Genomic DNA, 24,730 nt, shown 5'->3' on the forward strand with positions numbered 1-24,730 from the left:
GCCTTAACATTTCATATGTCACATTTAAATGTTGGATGAGTTTGAAAGAAGTTTCCATGTGATAAAAACAAAATTGTATGGGCTGAGCTTTTCTTCAGTAAAAATAATTAGCTGGTCCAAGCTTTTCCTTTATTTTATGAGTTTATTGAATTTTTGTTGCAATACTGTACACCAGGCTGATCTTGCCAGAATCCTTTTTCCGCAGAATAAAAGTTAGACAATTCCCCTATAACTTCTGCAGCTGAAAAAGTACACTTAACAATCATACAATGGAGTTTGATTTCCGAATAAATCTATCAGGTTACCTCCATGTAGTTTTGCAAACTACTATAATGTTTAAAACAGTCACAGCATTCTTTCTTTGTCTAGACCTGGTTTAAATAAAGGGCTGGCAAGCTTAACAAGTTTGTGTTTTTCCATTTGGTTAGTTGCTTCCCATCTTTTTTTTTTTTTTTCTCACAGCTGTTTTATTTAAATGGGAGAAAAGAAAATGAGACAAAATAGTAATTATTCCCAGTAGTAACCATCCAAGTTTATTAAGAAAATATAGTCAGAATCCTGGTTGGTTCCATTTTTCACAAGTCAGCCCCTTGGTGTACTTGAAACATCTTTATGTATGCTAAATGTTAGGTGTTTCTTAGCTAGGAGGTGTTCTACATGAATATATACTTCCAACATAACTGAACAGAGGGATGAGAGAATTCATGGTCCATGGGTAGAGACCCAACTTTGCTGCATAAAGGTTGGGTCAACAACCTGGCTATGTTTTCTGGCAGAGCCGTGTACATTTGAAGACTTTTACACGTGTACATTTGAGAAATATAAATCAATGGGCAGGTGCAATAGTTCCTATATGTGTAGTTGTATTAGGATCTGTCCATTCATCTGATTGACAGAAGTTGAGCTACCTTTCTATTCTTTAGTCTGCTGAAACTGAACGTCGGAATAAAATCTGCTTATGTGAGCAACATCTCAGTCCTTGAGTTTTGTATATGATGTGCAGTGCCCTGATTGCCTTTCTTGCTTTGAGTTCTGTATCAGATTTCATTTGTCTTGTTCTGTCCTTCCCATACATTCTTGCAGGTTCTCCAATGTCATACTTATTACAAATGGTGAAGTGCATTACCAGCTGTTTTCCGGAGTTTTACAGTCATATATAATGAAAGCATTTGGTTTGCTAGTAAAGACAAAAGGTCTAGATATGTATCGTTCCCATCTTGTAACAAAGATGATATATATTTTCCTTTAGTTAAAGTTGCGCCTTATGTTGAAGTAAATACACACATGGCAGTATAATGAAGAGGTGTTTTTTTCCCTAAATACAGTTGGCATAACTGTCTACATGAGTCTCCTGTACAACAAAGCTGGCAATGGGTAGCAAACACTAAGAGGCTATCAGTTTTTGCTGCATGCAGATGTGGTTCTGCCCTGAACCTTGGACACCATTGCAGAATTTATGAACATTGCAGGTTCTAGGAGGTCTTGAATATGATCATGACTTCATATCTTGTTACACTCCAGATCATCATCAGTAGGCTTTGGTGGTAGAAAAACATGCCTGTGAATTTCTGAAAGTGTATGACTTGGTATGGGGGTTTTCCATGGTGCAGGTGGTAATTAACTTCCAAATAAGCTTTCTTCTGATAGGAAACAGCTTGTTTCATCTATTTTGGAGCCTGAGGCTCTCCTCGAAAAACTCCCTATGCTACGTTTACACTCATGTCCTTAGTTTCATACATATAAAAACGGGGGGAAAAAAACCCGATTCGGTCTTAAACAAAAGACATTTTCTGTGAAAAAAAGTGTTCACACGTGTAAAAAGCAGAACAGTGCAGGCTAAGCACAGAAGTAAGGCTTTATCCTTCAATTTTCTTGAGCCATATTTGCCCTGAATGTCTGTCATCTCATATATTTGCAGTACGAATATAAGTGCTGTATAAAACCTATCCAGAATCTGAAGGTGAGGAAATGAATGTTGGCATGTATTGACTGTGAATGAATATGATGAGACTAAAGGTATCTTCCTCATTCCCTGAACCTATGGCATTGCTGCACTTACACTCTGCTTTTTACTTGTTGACCAGCTCAAATATCAGCATCCTTTGAGAAAAACCCTGAGCCGGCCCCACATAATCAGGTCTGTGTTACAGATGCTCTTGTAAAAAATATTGTCGCTTGATTGAGTCAGGATGCTCTGGGAGGTTCTCATAACCCTGCTTTGTCTGGTCTCTTCAGACTCCATTGACATGATAATGAACAGAGCAGTGCCCATAACGAGTGGGGCTGTCCTGGCACCTCTCACATCCCCATCTTGCTTTGCCCTGAATTTCAGTGTCTTCTGACAGGCCAGCTGCTTTCACAAATTCCCAACTGGTTGCCACGGAAAATAAGAAGCAGAGAAAGAGGGTCGTTCTACGTCCTTCTATACATCTAACATATGGGTGGTGTACTTGTTTATACATTTAGCAAAATGTGTCATGGCTGGAACATGAAGTTTGTATTTAGGGAACACAGTAACACTGTTGTTCTGCTAGAAGTGCTAAAACATTCACTGGTATTTTGTTTTAGTACCAGTCGGTTTACAGAGCTGTATCCGCAAGCATATTGGTTATATAGAAAAGCAATATGTTCTTTTCTGCTGTGTTCTGAATATGATCACCATGTAGATTCTAAAACCTGGGCATTTAGTAATGAAATGGTTTTTCGTGAAAGCATTGAATAGGAGTTTTTAGTATGTAGGTTTTAATTCAACAACCCCCATTATCACATGCAGTGTGTGAAAACTAGCTAATTAAGTGTTATTACAAGTTTCTATTAGAGAGGGATTTTTTCCAAGGAAATAATGTTTGCATTTTTTTCTCTTTAGGTTGTATTACTCTTCTGCTATAAGCAGGTGAAAAGCAACATATAAACATACAATGTGCATTTCTGCTTATATTTAAAAAGAATGTTGTTGTTTACATGTTATATGTTGTGTAATCTGTAGCTTTCTCTTTTCAGCGGATGAAGTTGTGTCATTCCCAGTGTTAGAAATCGACCAGAGTAAAATAGTAGACACCAATGGAGCTGGAGATGCATTTGTTGGAGGTAAGTACCATGCTTAGCAGTAGTGGTAAATATAAGAATGCAAAGCCACAAATGCAACCCCTTCATGTGTTTGGGAGGGTGGCTCAATGATTTCCTGAAATAAAATTGCCTTGTAGAAAACATTAAGGTAGCTTGTGATGGCACAAATTGCAACCTTTACAGTTTGCTGTGTTGAAAAATCTGATTAACTGGGGAACTTTTTATTGGTAAATTTAACAATAATAATTTTTTACCCACTTAATTGTAAATATTGATCTGTTCAGAGGACCCCAGCCATGAGCTCTTCAGTGACTGATCACTTCTATTAGTGATGTATTGCTTACTGAAATCAGCCATCCATAGCTGATCCTGCAAACCTAGCAAATGATTTTTAGGAAATGTATTCTATCAGTCCTGGACCACATCATTTCAGGTTGGCTGGATCATCTGGCTTCTCTCATGATAGTCGATATTCTCCAGTATTGGAGAGCTTTAATAAATCAGGACTGATGTCTTCTCAGTGGTCTTATGAAATGGAGTACAGCAGTACCAGATTACGCTTCTGGGCTTAGTGCTAAACTGCGGCTGTCATTGACAGATGTTGGTTCCAGCTTTACAGCCTGCTGGCATTCTGTCTGCAGCCTGCCGAAGCATTTAAGGATTTCTTTCATTAATGGTTCTGAGCACACTGGGTATTTTCCTGGCTCATATGATCTATTTTTAATGTTAGGCAGTGTGGTAATTTTATAATGGTAGCTTTACTGTATACTTGTTTGCAAATGTAATTACATGAGATTTGAACAAGCTGGTGAACGCTGTCATTAAGTTTTTTTTTTTATATAGACGCGTATAACTGCTCTTCATGAAATTATTATCTTATTTTATTTTGGCCTTACTTCAGTATCTACAAATGTAATCAGGATGACATGGTAACAACTCACAACCCCATTCCAATAAAGTATATAAAGACACTTCTTATTAGATGACCTAAACCAAATGGCCAAAACCTTAAAACCACATGTTTCATATTGTGTAGGTCTCCCTTGTGCCACCAAAAAAGGTCTGACCTATTGAGGCATGGACCAAAAAAGACCTTTGAAGGTGTCCTGTGGTATCTGGCACTATGATGTTAGCAGCAGATCATTTAAATCACTTTGGCTTTCTGCCTTCTTAACATAGTTATTCCTGCTGCCATCTCTTTCCCAGGTGAATGAGGCAGAAGCACTCGGCAATCTTCATATTCTAAAAGAAAATGAGATTCATTAGATCAAGCCACCTTTTCCAATGCCCTGTGGTCCAGTTCTACTGCTCAAATATCCCTTGTAGGCAATTTGTCATCATGGGCACTCTGACTGGTCTGTACACGCTCTGCACTGTGGTAAAGCGGAACTAAACTCATTGGTGGGTGGTGGCTTTCTGCCATAATCGGTAAGTATGCACAGTATACTTGCCAATTATGGCACAGGTTATAGCTGCAAGAATGGGCACCACCTTTTTCACTGCCAGCTTCATGCTGTTTATGACACATACTTGCAGGTCCAGGACCTGTCATTGCTGCAGGCATGGGCGCCACCATCTTCACTGCTGGCTCCACAGTGAACCTTCATGAAAACAACAACCCCCCCTCGCTGATTGGGTGGTGTAACTGTGCATGGGTTTCATAAGCTCTGGCGGCTTCCTGTGTGTGCCGACTCCGCGCAGAGCTTTAAGCTACAAGGCGCATGCTCTTTAGTCACCTTTTTTTTCATGGCCAGCTTTTTGTTTTGTTTTGTTTTATTTTTAGAAATTTGTCCCACAGTAGCTCCTAATTTTGATCATGATGAGCTAATTTCCAATCCCTGTTAAACATTTACTGGTTGTCTTTCCCTAGATCATTTTTGGTGGGTACTAACATCTGCGGGCTAGGAACCCCCTACAAGACCTTGGCCATTTTGGGGTGCGGTGATCTAGCCATTGCAATATGGCCTTTGTTATAATTGCTCATTTTTCCTGTTTCCAATACATTCCTATAAATCACCTACAAATACTGACTGCCTAATATATCCCGACGCTTGATGTGTCATTATAATGAGATCTTCACTGTGTTTTGCACCACCTGTCAGTGGTGCAAATATTTTTACATATCCATGTAAAGTTCCAATCACATAAACTGACATTACACAGTCAGTATAGTGTGAACCCCCTAATTTAAATACTAATTGTAAATTCATTATTTGGGCTCTTCTGTGATTAAAAAGAACTAAAAGTATTTTTAGCGTTGTTCAGAAACTCAAGCCCCAGGCAGAATTTGCAATAATAGAAATGCACATTGATTTTGTACATTTTCCTATAGAAGAGAATAAAATGTTTGTGATAGGTTGTACACATGGTCAGAACAGATACATTTTATCAGTTAAACTTATTCATGTTATATTTAGATAAAATTGACAGCAGACCATGTTTCCCTTTAACCCCTAGCTTACAGCAACACAGCTTTTATAGTCCAAATTTAAAATCCACATTGCCATGAGATTGTTATTAAACATTCCAACAGCGATCATGTAGAATGTGCAAATATGTATTTCATTATCTGGCCCAATGTCAATCTGACAAATTAGTCAGGTATACCTATGTTAACTGACGCGGCTCAACCTGAGTCTGGGTATTAAAGTGTCAAACACTTGTCACGTAAAGGTTAAAGTGCAGAATGGCAATAGACTAATTTTGAAAACTGTATTTAGTTCGAAGGTTCATGTCAGAACAAGAGAACAGTGGTTGCCATAGCAAGAGTAACCCTGGAACAGAACAAGTTGTATAGAAGAATAGTCTGGAGGCTTTCCGTGCCATTGGTTCACCCTTATTGATGATAATTTACAGCAAGACTGTTAAAAAGGAAGGTTTCCACCTCTGACCCAGGCCCCATATGGGTTGCTGTAGTGATACCTACAGAATTAGTTCAAATACACTACATGTGCACAATTTTATTAAATACTTGCATTTTAAGGTCACTTAGCTGCAATACAAGCAAATAATAGTATAAAGGAGCAAAGCTGATTTGTATAGGTATTATGAATGATAACTGGCATATGTATAGTACCAGCCAATAGGAGCGCTAATGCTGTGTATGTTTCAAGCGTCTGGGATATACAATAGTTACTATTCATATTACTCCTCTACTGTATATTCACTAATGCACTATTAACATGATTTACAAACACACTTGATTGCTTCACATATAATAAAGTTGCAGAAGAATGGTTATTAACCGTCAACTGAAATCTCAGTTTATTTCCTATCTTAAAGTTGTAATAGATTGGAAATCGACCTAAAATTAAATGTCGACCCATGTGTACCAGCCCTTACACTTTTAAAACATAGCTCTGCAGTCATTATAACAGGCAAAAGGAAGTTGGAGTGGAATCCAGTGGAATGATGGAACGCCATCATTTTTCCAAACCATCAGATTCCACCAAACTGAAAATGTTTCCTTTCAAAAAGATTTCTCATTTTTTTGTCCATGTTGCTTGGTGAATAGAGACATATAAGTTAACTATTGTGTTAACTTCCTTTTTTTTTTATTTTTCTGCAGGCTTCCTTTCTCAGTTAGTATCTGACAAGCCTTGGGAAGAGTGTATCCGAGCCGGTCATTATTCTGCTAACGTGGTTATTCGACGAGCTGGCTGCACCTTGCCAGAAAAACCAGACTTCAAATAATGAAAGGGATGAAGCCTGAGAAGAGATCTGCAGGTCCCTGGTTCTTCCTTTCTACTCCCCTCTACGCAGGCATATTCAAGGAACTGTACTCTGTACTCCTATCAGCTTCAGAAATTTAGTATATACCCTCCCCACATATCTCTCTACCTCTTCTCCAATAAATTTGTCCAGTATTTGGGGAGGGCAATGTTTAATAAGGTGTAGTCAAGGAAACCCAACCGCGGTGTGAGTTGGGTTATCAGTCAGTGAATTTTAATTATCTGATCATATACCCTGTTAGGACAACTTGTGCTGCTTAAGTCTTAAATTTATAGGAAATCAAAGATACAACCTTCTGGATTTCTTAGTATTTGGGAATATCCATGGCCTGCAATATTTATCCCTTGGTGGAAGAGAAAATCTTTAGCAGAAAGTAAATTTTGGCAAATATTGATGGAAATTGGTCTTCAAATTATTCACACATACATAATATGTTCACCAATCTGCAAGTTGAGAAGAAACTGAGTCTGAGTATTCTGTAAACCTCTTTTAAGGGATCAACGGGGCTTATAGTTGTCTTTGGAAATATGTGGAGATGGCATCCTCACAACACCATTTTCACAGTTTCTCTCGATTCTTCTGCTGGGTGACCTTTGCAGTGGAGTCAATAATAATTACATTCTCCAGACCGCAATAATTCTGCCTTCTGTCAGTGCCCTTATAAGTCGTTGTGTAAGCTATATTTTGTTGTTACTTTATTTCATAAAGTTGCAGATATTGTTTTCCAAATCAGGTACAGGATCCATGTGCAAATCTGTCAGAAAATGCCAAAATGTGTTTTTAAACCAAACATGGCCAATGGAGGGGGTAGACTGCAAAATACAGTTGTTGGTTTCCTCATGAATTCATTTTTAGTAATGACGCACAGTTTTAGTAACAATATTGAGGAAAGCTTTATTTTTTTTCCCCTCCCATTTTACTAGTTTGTGACATTAGCATAGTTTGTCTGTGGTACCTTCATACAATGTATAATTTGATACTGAAAAATAAAACAAAATGGACTTGTAAATTTGTGGCTCTCGAGTATTTTCTGATGTCGAAAATATGATATGATTAACTGCATATCACTATATTCTTGCATTATTAATTAAACAAATTAGCAAGATCTCCTATATTTTCAGATAGACCACCTATATTTTCATATTTAGGGTATGATATTCTTAGACAACAGATACAAATATAGATTGTCTTTTTCTATTTTTTATTTTGGGCATTAGTCATATATCCTGTTCAGCAATCAGAGGGATCCTCACAAAAGAGTGATCAGATCACACCATTCTGATATAGAAAATAGCAATCGTGGCAATCTGTGTACCCATTCTATACAGAGACCAGTAGGTCTGATTTATGCTCATTTATAAGTTGTATTTCTATTTTTACCTTAAAGGATGAATTATATTTTTATTAAAAATTTGTTATTAAACATAATTACAATATTACAATAATTTGTTATTAAACATAAGCTATACTTTGTGTCCCATCCTAAAAAAAAGCACCAATACCAGCAGACACCTGGCTGCTCTGCATCTGCAGGGCTCATTAGGTGTCAGCAGCATAGAAGCTATTATGTGCAATTGGTACAAACTTTTTGGGGAACAAATCGGTTGTTAATCAAAAGAAAGTGCATGTAAATACATGAATTGCATTAGTAAATACATCCAGAAGTTGGGATGTGTTAAAGGGATGGAGGACAAATAGGCTGCACAGAAATGTACCTCTTTGAACCCAGCAATGGTGGGGGTCCTCTAAAAAGCACCCAGTCAGAGCTGAAAGGTATCCAATATAGCTGGGGGCTACGTACTTTGTGTCTCTTTGCCATTGTAAAGTCAATGTTAGTGTGGGAAGCAGAGGGCCACCCCAGTGGTGTTCCAATTTTTTAAAAATCAGGACTATGGACAGCACCAGCCTCACCGTCACAGAAAATGTCATTGTACATCAAGGTGCATAAAATAAATCATGGCAAATGTGTGTACTTATCAGGGTTTATAAATAAGGGACTACGCTGTTCAAACTAATGTTGACCCTGTGATCAGTTAGAGAATGGAATCCCATTCTTCTTGGAATGCTTCCTTTATCCAGCATGCTGATTTATCATTTACTTGTATGATTCCCCATGTACACTGCACATTCCACGACTCATGTCATATTAGTGATTGAGGACCAATACGTTTGGCTTAGGGGTATATCCACACCATGTCAGGCATGGTGACTACATGGCTTTGTTTGTATAAAACTGTCTCAGTGACCATTGTTGGAATTTGCCATTTAAAGATTTTCATTTGAAAAATGTACACTTTGCTATGGGGGCTACCGCTGTGGTCCAATCCTTTCCTTGTTCTCATATTGACCATTTATTAAACACAAGAGCCCCAGGCTTCTGATGTGAATACTTCTAAGGATGGAGCAGCAAATACAAGCAGGGCAAGACAATTCTGCCCAGAGTTCTGTGTTAATGGGAGCCTGATGCCCCCTACATCACCCCCGAATGTGTCCCATGGAAGCTGTGTGCAGATTGCTGGATGGGATGGCAGCGCAGGTTCCTATTGGGGTAAATCAGGACAAGACGGCTTGTCAGACATTTGACATCACTTTGATGTGCTTCTGACGTCATTGACAGGTCATTCATCCTGCACTGGGCTGCTACTCATAGACTTGAATAAGAGAGGATTATTTTTATTTTGTATCTTTCAATGTGTGACTAAGGTAAGATATAGGATATGGGCTGCTTGCTTGGAGTATGAGTAACCTCAGGCAGTCATACTGATCCAGCAGCTTCCATTCTCTCGGTCAGTGAGTTCCTCCATCCCCGGCCCCTCCGACGCTCTGCACACACTACACAACCAAGCGGCTCCTAACAGGGATAAGCCCCGCCTACTAACACAGAACACACCAATCGCCGCTTTCTAATCCCACAACACTAGGCATGGTGAGCATCCTCGATTGGGCGGGTTTTTCATTTTCAGGACACGCCCTGATCTGGCGGTGTTGCCTAACTGGCGGACGAAGCGACCAATCAGCGTAATGCAGGGGCGGGACCGGCGGAGTAGGTGAGCTGTAATGAGACTCGGTGTAATCAGTGTCATGTCGGACCCGAACGCGGCGCAACAAAATGGCGGCGGAATTTTAACGGGCTTTTCGGAACCGGGTGACTTCAGGTGAGAAGCCGTGTACGGCGCTGCTGGAGGTGGGAGAAGATGAAACTGGTGTGTGGGGAGGCTAGTGACGTCATTCGGTAACACATGACGTCACCGGTAAACACGTTACGTCACTCCGTCACGAATGTTCCTGTGTGTGAGTAAGAGTGCGCGCTTTGCGCGTTTCCGTGCGCTGTTGTTGGAAGCCGAGCCGGTGAGTGGAGTGAGTGTAATGTGTGTGGGCTCCTGTTATGTGGTGTATGGGTAGAGCTCCGGGCTGTTTGAGGCTCTCTGTACTTCTACTGTAGGCAGTGTGTACCCGGAGCTGTGCCCGCATTCCGGTGTTACCCGGCAGTCACTCAGCAGCTCCATCACTACACCTGTTCTAGTGTGACAGGAGCCACTTGTTGTACCTGTACTCACCTCTTGGGGGCTCCACATGTACCTGCAATACATTTCAATAGGTCTCTGCAGGTGCTGCATGTGGGTGACAGAGCTGTGACTGGGGAAAAGGACTGAGCCCGCCCTCAGCTTTCCTGGGTGCCCGCTGTACCCCGAACCTTTTCTAGACAGCCAATGTGCCCCCTGGCGGCAGCCCTCTGAGCCCCATCAGGTGTGGCCCTATAAATTGTATAGGTGCCCCCTGGGACTGTAAGGCTCATCTATACATTCTAAGTAGTGGGTAATATTTACATGGTGGGTTAAAGTTTGTCCTGGTCAGTGACCACTGGTGCCTTCACCGAGAATGTGCCATGCCTGGAGCCATTACATGGGTTCCCTACAACATTTCAGGGCTATGCATTGCATCCTGTACCCCATTCTGTACTCACTCCCCACCCCCTTTTGGTTTTAAGTTTTGAATTATTAGTACATTGATGTCTGCTATTTGTTTTGGTAACTTTGCTATAAACCAATATCCATTGTGTATTGTAGTAACTTATATTTATAATAATATTCCGCTGAACTGTCCTCCCCTCCGTTCTCTATATATCAGCCAACTCTAGAAATCTGGGTGCCTGATACAATCTATATTGGTTTTCTCAACCTTTGTACCCATGAGGAACCCAGAAATAATTTTAAGGTCTTAGGGAACCCCTGCTAAAGCCACAGAAGGTCAATGGGGGAAGAAAAGTCTTGTGTTAGTGTGGTCAATAAAAAGAATGACCCCATAGAGATAAAAGGAGCTTGGTCAGTGCCATTGACCAAGCTATGAGCTCACCATTGCATGGAAGGTCAACCAAAGCTCAACATATCCCTAGCAAGCTCTGGAGGAAGCCTAGGGATCCATGGAACTCTGGCTGAGAATGACCGGGCTATATGTTGGTTCCCCTTAGCTGGTGGGGATTTGCTCCAAGGACCACAACAAGAAATCCAGATCTGATGAGGGGCCGAGGGAGCCCAATGCTGGCCATATGAAGACTCTTGGACAATCTGGTGCCAAGAATTTGGATCAGTTCCTGCTCCTGACCTTTATCTGTTTGATGGGTTTTGTAGTTGAAAGTTGTTGAAATTACCACGTGACTGTTCCGTTAGATCAAGTCAACAGTAATTTGGAGATCCCAGGGTAATGGTATCATTATATCAGGTATTACGGGTCATTCAGTAAGGAATGCAAAAAGCATTGGATGGGGTGCTAAGGTCAGACTGAGGGAATAAGTCTCTCAAGCTCTCAAGTATCTTAAAGAGGAGCTCCAACGTTGACATTTTCTGCAGTCTTCTCTCTGGTTCAATCATGTCACAGCAGCTTCCCCCCAGGGGAATGGTATGTGAGTATTTCCAAGACCTGGAATACAGTGCACCCATCTTACATATTGGTGACCCCATAGGGGTAAACAAAAGTCTGGGCTCACAGAAATTGGATAGAAAGACGTGACTGTCCGCCTCGTAGATGGCTGCCTAAGCTGAATACAGGAGGAAGCTGTGAAAGCAATGGAATGGTTTTAAAGCTGAACTTAATAGGAAAAAACAAGAAGTCACTTGGAAGTTAAGGTTTTTTTTGCAAAAGAGTCTTGCAAATTCTCTTAAAAAAAAAAAAAAAACAAGTTTTGCTTGGCTTTTGCAGTATAGAGTCCGGCTGTATGTTCAGCACCATTGTGAATAGACCTAAGATCTGAGGACAATGTCACTCCTGCCAATGTGCAGGTTTTGTGTCTTCAGCGGCCATTCATTGCTGAAGAGGATTACCATGGACCTGGTGCAGCGGTGACAGCATCCTCGACAGGTCATCACCGCAGGGTTAAGGCTATGTATGTGCCATAATCGGCAAGTATTCTGTGCTCACCCCCACCAACAAGTATATTTTGCTGTTTTTAGTGTAACACAGCTTTTCTTTTTTTTAACTCTAAAAGGAAAGGGAGCATAACAGAAAAAAAAAACATTTGCTTTAATAATACTGCTAACTGGCTAATGGAGTACTGCTGGAGGTTTATATTTCTCTTTACAAGGCTCAGTTATATAATACTGTGGGCTTTTGCTAATATAGAAGCAGTGTGCGTGAAAAAAGTTTTCTATGCTATCTGTAAGGTTTGAATTGTTTTCTTGAAGCCTTCAAACAAAGTACAATATGCCTCTTCCCCCCCTCCCCTGACCTAAAGTAACCCAACCCACCATTTTCACATATTGCTGCTTATGGAGATCCCAGTATTTCCCTGTGGGCACTTCTTGTTTACATTCAGGGGCTTGTGTACCTTTCTGTCTGCTCCATAGAAGTCGATAGGGTCTTCCTATGCAAGCTGGATGTAAACTGCAAGCAAATCTGCTTCCACCATAGACACCGGGATCTCTGGAAATACCAAGTTCTTGGTAAGTAGGTTGCTTGAAAGGATAGATGCACTTTAAAAACAATGGTAAACGAGATTCTAAACTTGTTGAAATGCCAGCTAACATTGTTTAAATTGATTTTGTCACCACAGGGTCTCTTTTAATAAAAGCCACCATTGTAAAAGAGGATTATTTATACTTTTCCATCGGCCCTTGTCTTCAAGTTCTGACACTTCTTCCAAGTCACTGTAGGTATTTGTAGGTGTGTTAAATATCTGCTCCTCCAATTGGGGTTCTTCCCATGAGCTTGCATGTCCACCAATTTGGAATTTGGTGAAAGCAGGTATTCAAAACACCTTTAAAAAGATGTTAATTTGCTTTTAACTGTGTTTATATAACTCATTGGCATTTATTTTTAAAGTTGTAATTGGGCATCAGAGTCACCAGCGACTAATACTCCTCCCTTCACCTGTCCACCCCACCACCATCCTGTTACCTAGCATAACAGGTACCTGGCATTTAAGCTCACATCAGGGCTCAGATTTGACTGAAGCTATTATTCTCATAGTTTGCATGAGTAGCTACTTGAGACCTGCAATATGCTGCTATATCCATCTTGGTGAGCAGCACGGCTATAAAGTAAAAAGCCAAGGTCATTGCAGGTCATTGGCCATAAAGTGAATATCTGGTGTTCAGACACAGAATGTAAGCATTTCTAACATCTACGAGCTAGTAATAACCAAATGCCCACATGCATTCAGCTATAGGTTCTATACGCCTAGAAAGATGGGCTATATTTTGGGAGGTGATCTATTTTTTGTATAAATCCTTAATAAAAAAAAAAAAATAGGAAAATGCAGACTTAAAAAAGTAGTCTTTCAAAAGCCTCTCAAGGGAATCGCCAAAAACTTTGATTTTTGGTCATGCGCTCTACTCTGGTAGCTAGGTTTGGGGTAAAGTCAGTACATAAACTTTATAAAAGCTGAGATTCCTGACGTTGCACAGTTATTTATCACAGACCCACAAAAATCATTTCCAGATGCTTGTAAAACTGGGTTATATTTAATTTAAAAGAACACTTTCTGGGTGTACGTGTGCATGCTGATGTATTTTGTTGCAAGCTCCCTTTGTAAAGCAGAAAAGCACTAACTTTGATGACAATAGTAAATGATTTTTCAGAATGTAAGTCAGTAAAATTCAAATGGTTCCTGTAAGAACAATCTACATTTGTGCAAGTTTTTGAAATACATCCTTTACAAAACCAAATAAATCTGAATATTTGGTACAGGAAGTAATAAAGCTAGTAAAAATCAATCTGCCAGGGTTACCATCAGCTCTTGGATTATGGTCTGCTATACACGCACAATTGCTGCGCAAACATGTATGTTTGTGTCTTTGGAGAGGGATGGACTGTCTCCATGCAAAACAGCCAAAAAGAAAATCTGTTACCCGTAGATGGTCTATGCTTCCTCAAAATAAGCTTAGTCCCCAGCTATCTAACATTGGTAATAAGGCTTGCAGAAATACACATCTAACTGCTCCCCCATCTCCTTCAATAACTTACTAATGATCTAAAACCTCTTCCAATGAAGGACTCCAGGACTTCTCTAGGGCTGTCCTTACTTCATAGAACTCCCTTCTTCATCCTATTAGATTTGGTTCTACTTCCCACACATCTAAAAGAGCCCTCAAAACCCAACTCTTCAAACTCCCCTATTTAACACACTACTAAATGTTTATTCATTTTAATAATACTTCCTTCACTTCTTCCAGACAATCTAAACAGGGGGTCCAGGGAACTGTGCTGATGTCGGTAGGCACCTTTTGTGTAGGAAATATCTAATTAAAATCTTTCTAATTTTATCTAGTGATTGTTACCACACCCAGTAGTTTAAACACCCAAGTTTATTTTCATCCAGGACATTTGATTTTAATTTTAGATTATGAGTAAGGGAGTTCCATTCTCTGTTCCAGTGAGACAACCTTTTACCAGAATGGAAGTAATGAAAAATCACCAATAGGGATACAGGCAGCAATAAAAATCTGGTGCGGGGTCCAGGATTCCCCTTTGTAAAAAGCTTTTTTTTTTTTTTTCTGTATGCGTTGTTTTCTTGTGAAAAGGTTGTCTCCAGGACAGTAAGAGTAAAAATATCTCATATTGTGTCTTGGACAGTAGTAAATCCTAATGGGGTTGTCATTGATTATTTTATTTTACAAATAAAATGTGTGTCACTGTGATTCTTGTTTTTAAGGTTGTCTTTGCTTTCTCTAACAGGAAACCGTTACATCAGCTGGTTAAGCAGTCGGGAAGAAATAGAGCAGGTTAAGGTACGCCTTCATTGTGCTGCAAGTAAACATAAATAATCAGTATTCTCACCTATGTCAGTGAACACACCAGCTCATGTATTTGTAAAGATGCAGATTTTTTGGTTTAGGAATGCATTTGAAAAGGTTTTCACCGGTTAATCGTGCTAGGAATCCTGTGCTATTTTGTGTAACTTCTAGGCTTATCAAACCTGCACAGGTTACCTCAAGACTACAATATGGGCAGAGGAAAGTGGTAATGGTTCTATAATCATACACATAACTTCCTGTGCTAGGATGACAACACTTCTCAATAGATAGAAGACATATTATAATGTGTTAGTTGCAAGCTTACCAGGTAAAATTAAAAGTAAAAAAAAAAAAAAAAAAAAAAGACAGTGAATCTAAGTTTGCAAATTTGCAATATAATTATTTTCTAGGGTTGGTGGAGTAAGGAGATGTAGGGGTTAGATACTTTAAAAAGAACAACTAAAAGAACATCTTCAGGGTAATCTAACTGATGCGAAGGGGAATATGGAGGCTTCCACTGCTGTTCTCGCCCTCAAAATGTTTTTATTGCCTCACTGGGTTTGGTTCTTTGAGTTATTGATCCAGAGCAATTGCAAACATCTGAATTTCATTGGTGCATTCATATTCAGTGATTGAAAAGACTGAAAACAGAGACAGACAAACAATTAGCAATTTCCGATACAAGGCATCTGACATATTTGTATTGGTAAGGATTTCTTTTTACTGTAGTGTAACTTCAAACATAACTTTTCAATGTATCCTAAACCACAAACACAGCCAGAAATATACAAAGTTCCTAGAACCTGACCCTATTATCTGTGTGGTAGTATCAGGCCAAAAATTAATTAACCTAAAACAAATTTAAAATATAACAACAAAGACCTGCCAAATATAGCATGCTGTCATCATTGATACCTATAAACCATTCCCTCCACATGTCTGTACCACTCCAACTGATTTGTAAAACTGGATCACTATGACATCTATTGACCTAATATTTTCAGGAGAGATCAGCAATGACCATATCTATATCTTCCTAAAAAAAAAAAAACCTAAAAGCATGCACACTGCAGTACATGCATACATAGGAACTGTCATGGTTACTCTCCTACTGCAAATGCTAGTTACCTGCCATTTGTGATAAAACTTTGAGTGCCTGCCATTTCAAATAAGAATGCAGGTCAGAAAAGACAGAAGCCTTAATCTATGACACAACATATTGAATTTTCATGCTTTCTAGGCAGATAGCTTTTTCAGATGACCAGCAATATCAACCTCCATGTTTTTCTCATAAGGCATTTCCTTTAATATTAACAATTTGCCATTTGTTAATTAGCAATACCACATGCACCAAGTCAAAGCAACAAATAGGAATCATCACTGTAATGCTTGCTATGGGTTTCAGGACTCAATATTTACATCTATGATGTGGTAGTTAGGATAATTAAGGTCACATGTGCTTTGTACTAATGTAGAGAAAGGACTAATTGGAATTGCATGTGGGTGGTGTTTTTTCTGCACAAGATTACTTCTCCACCAAAGCTCTCAAAAAATGAAGTGCATAGTTGGTTGGTACATATGTTAGGTCCAAGAGTTTACATTATCAGTGGCAGTGCACCATTAGCAAAGTTTTATACATTTCTTTGTTTTTGATTGGATGGTGTTTCACTTTGATATTTGGCACTTTTCCACAATACATGTAAATGGGTAGTTCACAAACTCAAATAGCAGATATATTAAGCTAGTTTAATGTTTTGTAATTGACTTGTAGACTAATCATAATTGCAGGCACGTCTGTGTGCTAGTTCCCTCTTGTACATTATTTCTCTGGGCAGTTTTCCTGATGAGGACATCAGTGATAATACAGGAGTACAACCAGGAGACTGAGCATTGTCCTCCCAAAACAGGAAGTTCCTGAGCAACCTCTATGTATGGATCACCTGGTAACTTAAACAGGAGCAGTGAGACAGTGTGATTGATTTACTAGTAAGCTGCTGCTTGTTAATTGACAACATGCTTGATTATTAAGTTCCTTCTTCAGCTAAAAATGAATAGGATTGATTCATCACTGTTGCTATTTTGCTTGTTAAATGTTTTCCAGATAATGGAGTCACAAGACCATAAATGACCTAAGGTACTTCCCAAATCTTTTATCTCAGAATGATAAGTGACTTGTATTGTGTGCCAAACTATTGTCCTTTAATGTTGCCATAATAGAGTATTGTCATAGAATAACAGCAGTTTAATGTCAAGTAAACTATTTTCTCTTCTTCAGATGTGTCTCTCTGTCATTCATTACCATGCCTCACACTTTGATCATTTCAGTGAAGTCTGTTTCCTCTTTTCCCTTAGATTATATTTTATGACGTGGATTTACTGTATTCCAGCTGTGTCTTTTGATGTGAGTACTTTTGCCGGATTTGTCCTCTGAAGATGGATGTGTGTGACCTGTTACCGAACACAACCTAGGGAACTGCTGGTTGTTACTTGGATGCTTATTGTGGAGCACGGATGACCTCTATGGGTTGCATCTGGCTTTTGGATACAATTTTTCAATCATGGTAAAACTTGCAAACCCTCTGTACACGGAGTGGATTTTGGAAGCCATACAAAAAGTAAAAAGACAAAAACAGCGTCCATCGGAGGAACGTATTTGTCACGCTGTGTGCGTAGCTCATGGTCTTGATAAAAGGCTTGTACTTGAGCAGCTTGAACTTAGTGTAGAGGATGGCTCAGTTCTCAAAGTTAACAACAAAGGTGTGATTTCATACAAAGATCCAGAAAATCCTGGGCGCCTTACAAATGTTAAACCTGGTCCTCTACCTAAAACAACCAAAGGCCAGCGAGCTGTAAGTTCAGATCTGCGCACTGTGGACTGGAATAAACTCCTTCGTAGAGCACTAGAAGGTCTTCAGGAAACCAATGGCTCATCCCTTAAAAATATTGAGAAATATTTGCGTGGCCAAAATGATTTGTTTGGAATTGTGGCAAATCCAATTTTCCAGAGGAGGCTGCGTCTAGCGGCCAAGAGGGCTGTTAACAATGGGAGGTTACTGAAGGATGGTCCACAATATAGTATTAACTATGGAGGATCAGAAGGGAATGGAATATCCAAATATTCTTCATCTTCTTTGCTTCCCTTCGTCGGCCTCCTTCCTCATGAGAAGGACCAGGTGAGTGTAGAACACATGGCCTCAGCAAATAAAATGTTCTCCTACAATGTGCTTTACAATTTCTACTTCTTTTGTGATACAATCATAAGGCTATTCAGTAAGTGAAGACTTAGGTCTGCAGGTTTCTGGCTTGTACCAATAATAGTTTGCAACACTTCTGAGTTCATTGACAGCTACTTTTGACCTCCACTTGACCTTCTGAGTTGCATTGTGCATTCCTATAGACTTGTATGGTATTACAAAACCTTTTTGCTGTCAACCACAGGACTTCCAAACGTGCTCATCTGTTAAGTCAAAGTTCTTAGGGCCTGATTTACTAATGTTAGGTGACTCTTCATAAGGGGATACACTCATGTGATTGAACAATAAAAAATTAGGTATCTTGGTTAAGAATGGGCCACATTATATGTCTTTATAATGAGTTACAGGACATTGGGTCCCAGTAACAAGGTGAAACAAATTCAAATGTTAACACAAACTTTCATGGGTAATGAGGAGCAGGGGGGATTTTTTTGGTGTCCGCTCTTAGGCACAATCTTTACTAGCCATAAGTACACTTTAAGACAGTTGTTGCCAACCTTTTCGGACCTATGGACCACTAAATGCACCAGGAGCTGTGTCTCACTCAAAGGGGAAGAAACTTCCCTCATAGTGACGTCATGATGCCAGAACCTGCCCACTCTCCCATTGCAGGTCGGAGCCTATGTATTGGTCTTTATGGGGTACATGGTCTGTGGCTTTGCCCAGTGTGCCCCCCAGCACAGTCCTTCTCCTGACCCCACTGGGGGGTTGCACAGGCCAGAGCCGCGGACCACCAGTTGGTGACCGCTGCTTTAAAGGCAAACCTTTGCCCCAGTCAGGGGATACTGACAAGTCCTATTTATTCCCCCACCCCTCCGCAGAATATACTTCCCTTGGGTTTATATGATACAGATTTCACAAGGTTCGCATATTAGACCAGCAATTTAATCCTAGGTGAGCTTTATCCCATTGTAACTTTATCTGATACACCATTGTTTAATATCATAGTTTTTGCCAAAGGTGGCAAGAAATATTCTGCTCCCTGAACTCTTCTGCATTGTTTAATGATTGGTAGCCAATCAACTAGCATTTGAAGAAGATGAAGAAAAAACAAATGGCTGTTTGAGGCAAATACAGGCTTGTTTTATTTCACCACACTTTACATTTTAAAAAGGTGGACTCTTTTTGTGTAATGAAAATTTTTTTGTGTAGTAGAACACTTTTTGGGATCTATGGCCTGGCTACCCAGATATCTGAAACTGTATTAGTAGATGTTTACTATGTTCAAATTTAAAGCTGATACAAGAATGAATAGACTATATTATCAATCATGCAAAAGTTAGTTTTTAAATATTGTTTTTTACCTGCTATTAAAATTTGTTAAATTCTTCATTGTATCTCGCCATGATTTGTTTATTTAAAAGTATTGCATTTACATTAAAACCCTGGCAATGGAGGCATTCTTCTTGTGGGACACAAAGACTGAAAAATGTGTAGCTTTCAAGTTGTTACTGGAGTGAAAAGGTGACAAAGTGTTCTGTCTGTGCTGTTATTAGCTGTGTGTTTTGAGATTAAGTAGAATGTCAAGAAGTGAAATACCTGAGAAAAGGCTGCATATGGTAGCTGCTGTACTCGGTCCCCCGAGCTTCGTACTATATCCAGGGCAGTGTCCTAGTGCTTTAAGCGAAGGCAGCAAAGGTACAACTTCAATGCCATTGATCCTTATGGACAGTTAGTGGAAGGTCTGGTTTACAAGAGATTTGGAGACCAGTGAAGAATAAGTGAATGATTAGACATAAATAATGTAACCTCTTGCCCCTAGTTAAAATTAAAAAAAAAAAAAAAACTCCTCTCATGCAGAAACCAAGCAAGTTGGCAATGTGTAAGTTTATTTATACATTGGAAAAGTATGTTTGTTTGTTTTTGTTTTTTCCTATTTAGATGCCTCAGCATCTTTTCCTTTAGTGTCAGTGTGAGTTTATTTAGTGGTTTAGCTCCTTCACACAAGTCAATGCATGGCCTGTGTAACCGAGCTCCAGGAAAGTTGGATGTTGTATTTGGTTGCTTTTGTATTTGGTACTTTTTGGTTTGTGGCCTTGTACCGGTGCTTAACACCTCATTCTTGTGTTTGTGTATGCATTGGCAATGGAATCCCACCACATCTGTCAAACCTGAACTGCTCCTTTCAGCTGATTTCAGAGTGACTGGCAGCCCACATAGTCTATAGATAGGAGAGGATAATGGGAAGCAGGAGGTCACAGCTCTACCATAACAGTTGTGTGTGACTGCTTGGTATATTAAAGGGTATATGCAGGAAGCATTAACTTTATGGCAGAAAGTGTGTCTCGAAAATCATTGGTGAGATTGAAACAATAAAATAAATAGCATAGTGGTTCTCATGCTTTCGTGCAGTTTTAAGTCCTGGAAAGAAAGCCAAAGCAGAAAAGTGTGAATGCACCCTGTGTTCAGGCATTTGGTGAACATGACTTGAAGGAGATAGATATTAGAGAATATTGTTCTAAGTGGTATTTTTTTTTTTTTTTTTAGTAAGGAACCCCATATGATGCCTTGTTTGACATTCACCATAAATGTATGTTCTATTATGTCCTAAACACTTTCACCACTAACCTGAGAACTATATTTGATGAAACAATATAGATGAATGCCTATCTTATAACAAGGGTCTGCAGGGTAATTGAGAACTGTCATAACATATCTTTACACATAAAATTGTCTTTAATTGTTTTTTTGTGTGTGCAACAACTCCAGACTTGTCTCTAAACAATGATCTGTGAGTGATGTTGGAAATCACTCCCCTGCTTGGGGAAAACTTTCCAAGTTCCCTGGCCTCTGAGGTCCAGTTTTGAAAGACTTTCAGAGGTCTAGTGGAGGTCTTTCAACTGCTAATAGACGTGTGTTTTATGAACTTAATTCATTGTAGCCAAACCTTTTCAACAGCACTTTACAAGATCAATGAAAAATAAAAATCATTCTGATGCTAAAGTACTGAACAGTTTATTGAAGAAGCCTGTTTGTCCATCAGTTTTTGTTTATCTTTTTAGGTGTGTGTGGTAACTAGAGCACCCAGAGGAACCCACACAGCACAAGGAGAACATACAATCTTCATGCAGAAGGAATATCCACCATGCTAGTGCAGGCAGGCAGGGTAACCAGGCACTTATCCTATCATTTATAAGGACTTGTTTCAGCACCTGTTGTCTTTCATGATTCAGTTAACATATTGTCGGTATAGTTTATCTCCTTAAACTGTATCACTGGAAAAAGTCAAAGGTAGTGCAGTCGTCAGTTAATGTTACCATGGTGATCTTACTGCATTATAAAGAGATAAAAGCTCAGCAGGACACATTTTGGTTGGCATATAATAACAATACAATGCAGAATTGTGCTTGGTTTAATCATATCTAGAAGGGTGAATTCTACACTTTTATCTATAGTGATGTTTAACTCTTGTCCTAGCCGCACATTGGCTCTTTGTGATTCTGCAACTGCAGCAGTTAATAAAAGCATATTGTAATCTTCAGCAGTAAATAAGTGACTTGGCTGGTGCAAAAACCCCAGTCATACAAATTCATCTTCTGAATCACAGGTCCTCTCCATGGAGGAACAAAGGGGTGTTTTCAGCCCTTGTTTTTGCAGAAGGCCAAATCTCTTGTAAACACAGAACTGAAGTGGGAGCAGCTGCAGTCACCACAAGGATGTAAGGGACTAGTGACAAAGCTTTCATAATAAGTCTGCACCCAGGGTTCCCCCTGCCATCTGCAAGGCGGCTCAGCCAGCCTTCTATAGAACAACTGGCAGCCTGCAGGCATGTGTTCCTCAAACACACATTTGGGACATGTATCCCTTGGTAACAGTCAAGGAAATGAATAATAAACCTGGCTGTAAAATTCAGTGCTTTTCTGATTTAACATGAGCATGTTGTAGAAAGGCTTATCAAGTGTTTTACAAAATCATACCCCAAATTTACACTTGTGCCTCTGAAGTGGATTTATGAAATTGGAAGTAAATTGTTATCTCTTCTGGTTTGATGGAGCATTCAATGCTGCCTTGTGTACATTGAGCTAAATCAGATCTGTTTTATAAACTGAAATATTTCATATATATATATATATATATATATATATATATATATATATATATATATATAATATATATTATATATATATATATATATATATATATATATATATATATATATATATATATATATATATAATATATATAAACTTAGATAAATAAATATATAAGTTTCTTTATTGGAAACTAAAGTATAACAGGAATAATTATTAGATATGTTCTCGCTGATAATATGAAAATTTGCTATTTTTTGTGCAGAGATTTACATGAATATATCCTGTTAGGTGACATCTGTACATCTAAACATATATAAAATATCCCTTCGCTTTAATCATGAACCCATAATCAGCCAGACCTGACTAAAGTACTTGGTTAGCCATCAATAATATTAAATCTGTGATGGACTGTTGTACGGAATTCACTGTCAGGACAAAAGACCCATTAGGTTGGGATTTGCTGGAGAAATTAATATATTGTCTGGAAATCTAGAGATACAAATATAGGGAAAAGGCTCTAAATATTTTTATATTATGTTTCTGAGGAAAGGCATATTTGCTCATTAATTTTTGCAGGCTCTGTTGCTGGCCGACATCTTATCAGAACACTTGCTAAAATGTGAGGTAGACTTATCGCAAGCTGGTTCTTCACCTTTTGTTAAATCCTTCCAGAACCTGGTGTACCAAGTACACCCTTAAAATGTTGTTTTTAAAGAGGTTGTTTTGGGCATTGCTGATATGCCCTACAGTCATGCACATCTGGAACCCATAGGCTGGGTGCTGGTCTGGTCGCCAACAGTGGGTCCTGTAATAAACTGAAGGTCTCCACCACTGTTTGCAGACCTTTTTAGTATTCTGTAACCATTTTATTGTTAGTGTTCAAGTGTATTGACCCTTTTTATGTGCAGGTTGTCCTTTAAATCATGCTTGCATCAGTTAAATTAACTTTTTAAGTTTAAAAAAAAAATGGATTTTTGTAAATAACATTTTTATCTATTTGACCCCTTTTTAAAATTATCAGTTAACCATAATTATTTCTAATTACCAATTTTCTTCTGTTGGCTTTTTGTTCACTGCTTTTGTGTGTTCTTATACACTGGACAAAATTTCAAATACCAAATGAAGTTTATATCATTGTGAACAGGTTTAGTTATTTTTAAACCTAGCACTGGTTGTTTTAAAGAGTTCAGACCCCTACCAGAATCTCGAAGGGTGAATCCCTCTTAACCAACACTTGTTTAAATCCAAGAACCCTGAACACTTCATGTCAATTAAATAGGAAACCTAACACTTTACTATTGGAGTAATCTATTGGACTAATGGAGTAGAATAAAAAAGCTCTTCAGGGTAGTGTATAGGGGCTCTGAAGTAAGTGCCTTGGGTTTTGAGGTCAGTTTAAATGTGTTTAGGGTATACATGTATATATTATCCTATATAATATAAAAGAATACAGAAAGTAATTTTTAGTTCCAGTCTGATGTATAGAGACTGTTTAAAATAATAAAGAATTTTTCTGTGTGCAGAGGTTCAGATTCTGGGCTACTGGGAGGCAGGGCGCTTTGTAGTTAGGGTTGCTGGATGGCTATTTGGTTGTGTTTGGCTGAGGTATTGGGGTTCAGCCTCAGGAGGCAGGACATTTCAGTGGTAAGGGTGCTGGCTGCCAGGGGTGTTCATGACTGGCAAAAGGGTGCGGTTGCTGGTCATGGTTTCCCAAATATCAATGATTGACAAAGATAGAAAGAAGCCTTTCTGGTCAAATCTCACAAAAGAGCTTCTAAAGACCGAAATGAAGAAAAATCTTAATGTTTAATTTGTAAAAATGGGACTGCAGTTTGGAGCCTGTGGTGCCTTCTAGATCTTTCTTTGCTAACCACTGAAGTGGGCATTCCGTGATTTCAATATCTTGATCTTCCATGTTTTTATCATGGTTGGGATAAATAGTACTTTGTAAGAAAGATCTGTTCTGTGCTCCCTGGCATTGGGTCACATGAATAGTGCAATGGCATTAGTCTCCAGTCTTTGTAAAATGCTGAGGTTGTTGACTGATGCCTTCATGTGACCTGTCTGAAGCAAGTGACTTTTGCACCGTAGTTTGCCTTTAAAGTTGTCACTCTACAAAAAGATAGATATTTAAAAAAAAAAAACAATTTCTGTATGGTGGCAAGAGCTTTCTTTTGTAGTCTGTTTCACAATTTTCCTGCTGTTTTCTGAATTGTGCATTACTTGTTCAACCACTTTCTTTTCATTACATGGTCTTCACTCTCCCAAAGTGTTTTTCTGGGCTGCCCTCAGTCCTCACTGTTAAACAAAAACAAATTTAAAAAATGTCTTCCTACGACATAAACCATACTGCTGTGTTTATTCCTCTTTATGTATCCTATCATTCTCAAATTTATTGGCTTCAGCTTTTTTCTTC

General features: G+C 39.0%; 2 protein-coding genes across 11 annotated transcripts in view; both read left to right on the forward strand.

Moving 5' to 3' along the window:
* ADK (adenosine kinase) overlaps positions 1–7,807 on the forward strand; it is an 82,550-nt gene extending 74,743 nt beyond the window's left edge. For both annotated transcript variants that reach the window (XM_072425176.1, XM_072425175.1), the window contains exons 10-11: positions 3,001–3,087; positions 6,635–7,807. In XM_072425176.1, the coding sequence (XP_072281277.1) occupies positions 3,001–3,087; positions 6,635–6,759 (212 nt within the window). In that variant the 3' untranslated portion in view covers positions 6,760–7,807. The remainder of the gene's footprint in view (positions 1–3,000; positions 3,088–6,634) is intronic.
* Positions 7,808–9,820: 2,013 nt separating this feature from the next.
* KAT6B (lysine acetyltransferase 6B) overlaps positions 9,821–24,730 on the forward strand; it is a 56,407-nt gene continuing 41,497 nt past the window's right edge. For 2 of the 9 annotated variants that reach the window (XM_072424001.1, XM_072424007.1), the window contains exons 1-3: positions 9,821–9,953; positions 14,968–15,020; positions 17,379–18,199. In XM_072424001.1, coding sequence (XP_072280102.1) covers positions 17,585–18,199 — 615 coding nt within the window. In that variant the 5' untranslated portion in view covers positions 9,821–9,953; positions 14,968–15,020; positions 17,379–17,584. Of the gene's footprint in view, positions 9,954–9,984; positions 10,147–12,638; positions 12,735–14,967; positions 15,021–17,378; positions 18,200–24,730 lie in introns of those variants that run through there. The other 7 variants (XM_072424008.1, XM_072424009.1, XM_072424003.1 and 4 more) reach the window with 6 other exon arrangements.

The sequence above is a fragment of the Pyxicephalus adspersus genome, chromosome 10 (assembly GCF_032062135.1).
Source record: "Pyxicephalus adspersus chromosome 10, UCB_Pads_2.0, whole genome shotgun sequence".
In the NCBI taxonomy this organism is placed as follows: Eukaryota; Metazoa; Chordata; class Amphibia; order Anura; family Pyxicephalidae; genus Pyxicephalus; species Pyxicephalus adspersus.